Source organism: Nicotiana tomentosiformis, chromosome 3 (genome assembly GCF_000390325.3).
Source record: "Nicotiana tomentosiformis chromosome 3, ASM39032v3, whole genome shotgun sequence".
Taxonomy (NCBI): Eukaryota; Viridiplantae; Streptophyta; class Magnoliopsida; order Solanales; family Solanaceae; genus Nicotiana; species Nicotiana tomentosiformis.
This window is the reverse complement of record NC_090814.1, coordinates 2,647,304-2,653,611: the sequence shown is the minus strand read 5'-3', so window position 1 is coordinate 2,653,611 and position 6,308 is coordinate 2,647,304. Positions and strand designations below refer to the sequence as shown.

General features: G+C 36.5%; 1 protein-coding gene across 1 annotated transcript; it reads left to right on the top strand.

Annotated features, from left to right (window-relative positions):
* The first annotated feature begins 731 nt into the window (after positions 1–731).
* On the top strand, positions 732–5,992 carry LOC104115738 (uncharacterized). The gene is made up of 2 exons (XM_009626430.4): positions 732–886; positions 5,509–5,992. Exons 1-2 carry the CDS (start codon positions 823–825, stop codon positions 5,721–5,723), a joined length of 279 nt encoding a protein of 92 aa, XP_009624725.1. The 5' UTR covers positions 732–822; the 3' UTR covers positions 5,724–5,992.
* The last annotated feature ends 316 nt before the right edge of the window (positions 5,993–6,308 follow it).

Genomic DNA, 6,308 nt, shown 5'->3' with positions numbered 1-6,308 from the left:
ATCTGTTTATATATTATATACTATATTAAAAGCACGAAACCCCTTAACAGAATGTCGTTCGCATTTTTTATTCTTTAACAAATGATTCACATTAGATAAAAGTGTAAATTAATATTTTTTCTAATTTTTAAGTGAAATACATTAAAAATTTGGTATTAAATCTTTTCTTACTTGAACTATGTAAAAACTCCTAATATTTCAGCTATATAAATTTATTTCTTAAATTTCTAAACATTAAAGTTTACTATTGTAAACTACACATAAGCACATTATGACGAGTAAGAAAATATCTTTAAATAAACGACATGCTTACGTTTAAAATTAATAATAATTTATAGTAATAATATATAACATACTTTAATTTTTTATTTATATATTGTAATATATGGCCATATTAAATCACATACCCAATTACAATATTTGACAAGATAAACATACATAAGATACTTAAATTTATATATTGAAAATAGCAGTAAACTATACTCTAATTTATAAGAAATGTAAGATTGTTTAAATTATAACTTTCTATATATTGTTTTTAAAACTACGCTTATTTAAGTAATATAGGAAGTCAAATAATATTATTGATGTGATTTTTTAAAATTTATTCACACACAAAGCACGTACTATAAGACTAATTTAAGAAAAAAGATAAATAGTAATTCTAGTTTCGTGCCGCATCATCTTTTTTTTTCTTCCTCTTTTATATATATATATATATATATATACGCAAAAGCTCAGATTTTGACCACCCCGTAGGAAGGAAAAAAAACCCATAGAACTCTTCTCTCCATCTCTCTCTCACACACACACAGCGCGGCGATGGCTTTGAGGTCGAGTGCATCCAAGCTTATCACCTCCTCCCAATCCCTCCTTTCCAACGCCGGTCAGTTCCTACCTACGCTTACTCATTCTTGTTTTTTTTTCCCTTCAATTTTTCCATTTTATTTTCAATTTGTGTTCTTTTTAGTCTATTGTGATCTTTATTGGATGTAGTTTGATGGGTGTTTTCTGTACATCATTGGCCTAAGATTTTCTTTTTATCTCTGGTTCGCAAACATATGTCAACAGAAATGATATGTGGTATTTCTTTCCATTTTCCTTTTTTGAGTGGGGTTAGGGTAGGGGGTTTCACAATACAATCAAACAGATCTAGAAGAAAATAACAACCATGAAAATAACTACATTTCTAGGCGGTTTTCTTTAGTTATTCTCCCCCAAGAAGGGGCCCAATCGTAAAAGTTGCTTCAGCGTGACCAGGAGGTTGCGAGTAAGTCATGGAAACAAATTGGATTAAAGGGAGCTGTTTGTCAAATTTAGTTCAATGTTATGTTGCCTTGGTCTGAATCTAAGCTTAGTTTATTACTATAATGGAAGTGCCGTGGTTTAATGACCTTTTTCTTTTTCCTTTTTTCCCATTTCTGAGGATTGGTGGCGTAAGTACATTTTCACATAGCAAGTTACATACTTCTGGTAATTGCACTAAACCGTAAAATGTCATTTTTGCTTATGGGCATTAAAGGTGTGTAGATGATTAAAAAGTGTTGTTGGCCTAAAATAACTATAACTAATTAAAAGTGTCACCTCTTTGATGGCTTAGAAGGGGAGCCTTGGTGTAACTGGTAAAGTTACTGCCATGTGACCGGGAGGTCACGGGTTCGAGCCGTGCCAACAGCCTCTTGCAGAAATACATGGTAAGGATGCGTACAATAGACCCTTGTGGTCCGGCCCTTCCCCGGACCCCGCGCATAGCGGGAGCTTAGTGCACCGGGCTGCCCTTTTTTTTTCTCTGATAGCTTAAACTTGTCAATGATGTGATTCACACAGTTCGACATGGTACTAGAGCTATGTTCCGTCACTCTTACCTAGAAGAAATAATGACTAAATAAAAACAAAGTATCTTATCTCTTACATGCTAAACTTTTAGATGAGGTGGTTCAGATTATTAAACATATAGTGATGTATTTGGCAATACTATAAGGTTCTGTAAATAGCTTTATCTTTTAATTCAACACACATTTATCAGATTTTTTGACTTGAAATCCCCGATTTAGTGATTATTGATTAACCTTCGCATGATCATACATATATGATGTGTACAGTTTGTTTTGCACATGCCGGTAATTTGAAGGTGAAAGGAGTTGATCTCTTAACAACAACAACAACAACATCCCAGTATAATCCCATTAGTGGGGTCTGGGGAGGGTAGTTTGTACGCAGACCTTACCTATACCCTGGGGTAGAGAGGCTGTTTCCAATATACCCTCGGCTCCTTCCCTCCAAGAACTCCCTACCTTGCTCTTGGGGTGACTCGAACTCACAACCTTTTGGTTGGAAGTGGAGGGTGCTCACCACTAGAGCAACCCACTCTTGTCCATTTCATTAAAATAAAAATGATGATGAAAGGGGCTGTCATGTCTTTTTTCTTTTTGGTTTCATAAATATTGGATTTGACTCTTCTCCAGCAGCTAATCTCTCCATTTCCTCTAGTCAGGTCTTAGATTCATTACACGTGTCCCCTTAACAAATTAATGGTTCGGATTTATTTTCTTTGGCCCAATGTTTTGACCTAGACCAAAGTTCTCTCTCTTTTCCACTGCCAGAAAAGTATCCCTTCCTTTCCTCCGAAATGTGTCAAAAGAATTGCATGTAAACAAATCTAACACCAAGTCAAACCAAAAGTAGCAGCTTCCTCTGAGAAAGAGGTTGATAAAGAGTTTTGCAGTGTCGGTGAAATGAGCTGCTGAAATTGCTTCCATGGCGGGCAGGTCTGTAATGGGGTGCAAAATCAAGCTTATTTTGGTTCTTAATTCAAGTTGAGGCTCCTTCACTTTGATTGAGATTTAACTATGGAGCCCTGTCGGTGGAAGTCGCATTAGTCTTCATTTCTCCGGCAAACAAATTTTGCCTTTTTCCTCTTTCTTTTTTCAAGTCTAAAATAGAGAAAAGCAGATTTTTTTCCAAGAGAGAACATAATCAGTCTTATAGAAACTTGTAGGAGGATATCCTTATGGTGGACTGTGGATTGTACTGTGAGCAATTCCATCTGTAAAGATGATAGCACCGAGTGAAATTCCAACAAGTATCTACTTTCATTTTAGCCTATTAAAGGGTGAAAGACATTATAGAGTCATTTTTTTTTATCATTAAGACATTATAGGGTCTTTTCTTGAATCTTTGAACTTTCTTGACTAAAGTGCGTTCATGATCCAATACTGTTCATCTTCTCTTGCTTGAGAGATTTGGGAGGAAGTGGAAGGGGTTCTTTTCTGGCTCCAGAGCAGAGAGAGAGAGGAAGAGAGATACGGTTAAAGTATTTGGATTTACCGAACAAATCTGAACCACTAATATGTTAAGGGAACACTTGTGTTGACTTTGAGACCTAAACGAGAGGAAATGGAGGGATAGGTTATTAGAGAGGAGCTGAATCCGAAAATATCATCTTTGGTTGATTCTCGTTAGTTGTTGCAATATAAATCTGTAAATTTGTGCCCTGGTTGTGAGAAAAGTTGGGTATCACACCTCTTGTTTCTCTTCCAACTGTCATGGTGAGCCTGGTGCAACAAGATCCATGACAGAGATAGATAGAGTATGACGAAAATGATTGGGCGAAGTGAGTCTGAATGAAAAAGAGATTATATGGGTCTTTCTTTTGAATATACAAATACTTTACCTATGTATCCTCTGGAATTCTTCATAGCACTCTATTACGTACCTTGAAGCATATAAAGCCTTGTTCGGAAACACATTTAAATGACTTGATGGGGCATATATGTGTGATTTCACATTTGGCAACGTTTACATACACTGATATGTATTAGTCAATGTGATTTTTCATGCTTTGGTAGCAGCTGTACTTGGGCTAATTTTGGCTAGACGTGATTAGGAGGTGCGAGCGGTTGGCCTTGTTAGGTATGAGCAGAGGTAGGGGGCGGCCTAAGAAATATTGGGGAGAGGTGATCATGCAGGACATGGCGCGACTCCAGCTCACCGAGGACATGACCTTAGATAGGAAGGTTTGGAGGGCGAGCATTAGGGTCGTAGGTTAGTAGGTAGTTGAGCGTTTTTCTTCCCCGTTGATGGTGTTAGGCTAGTTCGTAGTGTCTTGCTTTAGATTGTTAGTGGTACTTGGTGTGTCTGTACTGTTTTCTGCTCCGATTGCCTAGTACCTTTCCATTGTTCTGATTATCGATACTGCATTTTCCATTTATTTTTTTGATTCTTAGGTTGTTGGCACTGTCTTCGTGATGTATGTGGTTGTTATTGTTCCATTGCTTCTTTTTCATCTCCTTGTGCGGAGGGTCTTTCGGAAACAACCTCTCTGCCCCGGGTAGGGGTAAGTTCTGCGTACACACTAGTCACTACCCTCCCCAGACCCCGCACGTGGGATATTACTGGGTTGTTGTTTTTGTGATTATTTGTTGATAGAATTGAGTAAACTTTTCCTACAATAACTTTTTCCCATGCTAGAACTTTGACTTTTTTGTTATGTTACATTGGACATTATTAACTTGTAATCACATTGGAATCTGGTGTCTGAAGCAAAGAAATTTAGCAAAATTATTTAAGCAACTTCACATCAAATGGAATATATCAATGTTTTTTGCATAAGATGGAATCTCATTTGCTGAAGTGTTTCTAAGTTGCCACTAAACAATTGCTTGAAAAACTTCCATTCTACCCTCTCTAATATCATTGATAAACATCTATAAGTAGAGAGCTTTATAGCCTGATTGGCCAAGCTTCTAAAATCAGCTTATTTTGAAAAGTACTTTTCTCAGATGTGCTTTTCAAAATAGTACTTTGGTGAGAAGCAATTTGTATTTGGCTAATTAATTTGAAAAGCACTTTTGAGCAGCAATTAGTATTTGGTCAGACTTTTAAAAAATTATTCTAAGTGTATTTTTCACAAAAGTGCTCTAAAAAAAAATTTTTTGGGAAGAAGCTAATTTTTTTTTCTTCTCAAAAACTGCTTCTGCTTCTACTCTAAAGCATTTTTTTTTCCCTGCTAAAAGCTTGGCCAAACACCTTAACTTTGGGAAATAAGGCACTTTTGGCCGAAAAGAAGCTTGGCTAAACAGGCTATAAGTTGAGGCTCCAAAATAATCACTTTCAGATATCATGCCAATTAAAAGCTCTTTTACGATGATAGTATGTTGGGTTTTGGCTAAAAGAAAGATGATTGTATGCGATATTTTACATCAAATGCCTTTGCGTATTAATATGGTGATTGTATGTAATATTCTGCATCAAATGCCTTTGTGTATTGCTGCATTCCGTGCATTATGTGAACTTTCCACCTCTGTCATTAGGCCTATTTTAATAGTAGTTTCATTTGCTTTGGTCCTTTGTAACTCCCTTTTGTCTAGCGTCGAAGTTTGAACTGAACGCTCATTGTATTTGCACCTGACTTTCTATATGATAACTACCTTTCATTCAAGTTCCAAAGAGGTTCAAGCTTTTATACATCGCACCTTGCTGAAATTTAGAAACTTTTTGTTTCAACAGTGAGCAGAGGAATCCACTCAACTAGTGTAAGAAGAATGGGAGGACATGGCCATCATGAGCCATTCTATCTTCATGCGAAGCACATGTACAACTTAGACAGGATGTCCAATCAGAAGCTGAAGATGACCCTTGGTGTTTGGTCTGCAGTCGCCATTGGTGTTATAGTCCCAGTTTATGCTGTCGTCTTCCAGCAAAAGAAAACTGCTTCCGGCTAGATCGGCTTACTCTCTTATTTGTGTCAGCCCCGCAATAATGCATCAGTTCTGGCTCTTGCTCTTGTGAAGACTAAAACCTATTGTTTTAAAGCCTTGAATAGCTTAGTTATATACAATGGTACTTGCTTTTCTTTTTTCAACTGCGACAATGGGCGTTATGCCTGGTTCTTAAATAATATTTTCTGAATACGCTCAAAACAACAACTCGATTGGAGTGTTTTGTTTACCATGTAATGGATTTTGTGCAGTTTGATATCTTTCTTTCCTAATGACTTGATCTCATATCTGGATTTCATAACACCGTCGATGTTTTAGTTTTATCTTTCAGCTCATAGCCTCATTTCAGATCTGATTTGCCTGTTCGCATGTATGCATATTTTGGGATGATTGAAAGCTACGGTGATCTTTCACCAAACTGAAAGCAAAGAATGATTTTTCTCTCCTTTCAGTTTGATAAAAGATCGTTTCTAAAGACAAAAATGAGATGCATTTTCAAACATGATTTGAGATGCATTTCAATAGTGCAAGGAATTTTTGTTTGATAAGTGGAAATACTAATGTGAAAAATAAGGTAGTCAACTTGGT

What these genes read in the sequence shown, in the direction of transcription:
- LOC104115738 (XM_009626430.4), top strand. Translation starts at nt 823, where the DNA reads ATGGCTTTGAGGTCGAGTGCATCCAAGCTTATCACCTCCTCCCAATCC. An exon ending in ATCCCTCCTTTCCAACGCCG is followed by an intron (nt 887 to 5,508) that starts GTCAGTTCCTAC and finishes TTGTTTCAACAG; the next exon opens with TGAGCAGAGGAATCCACTCA.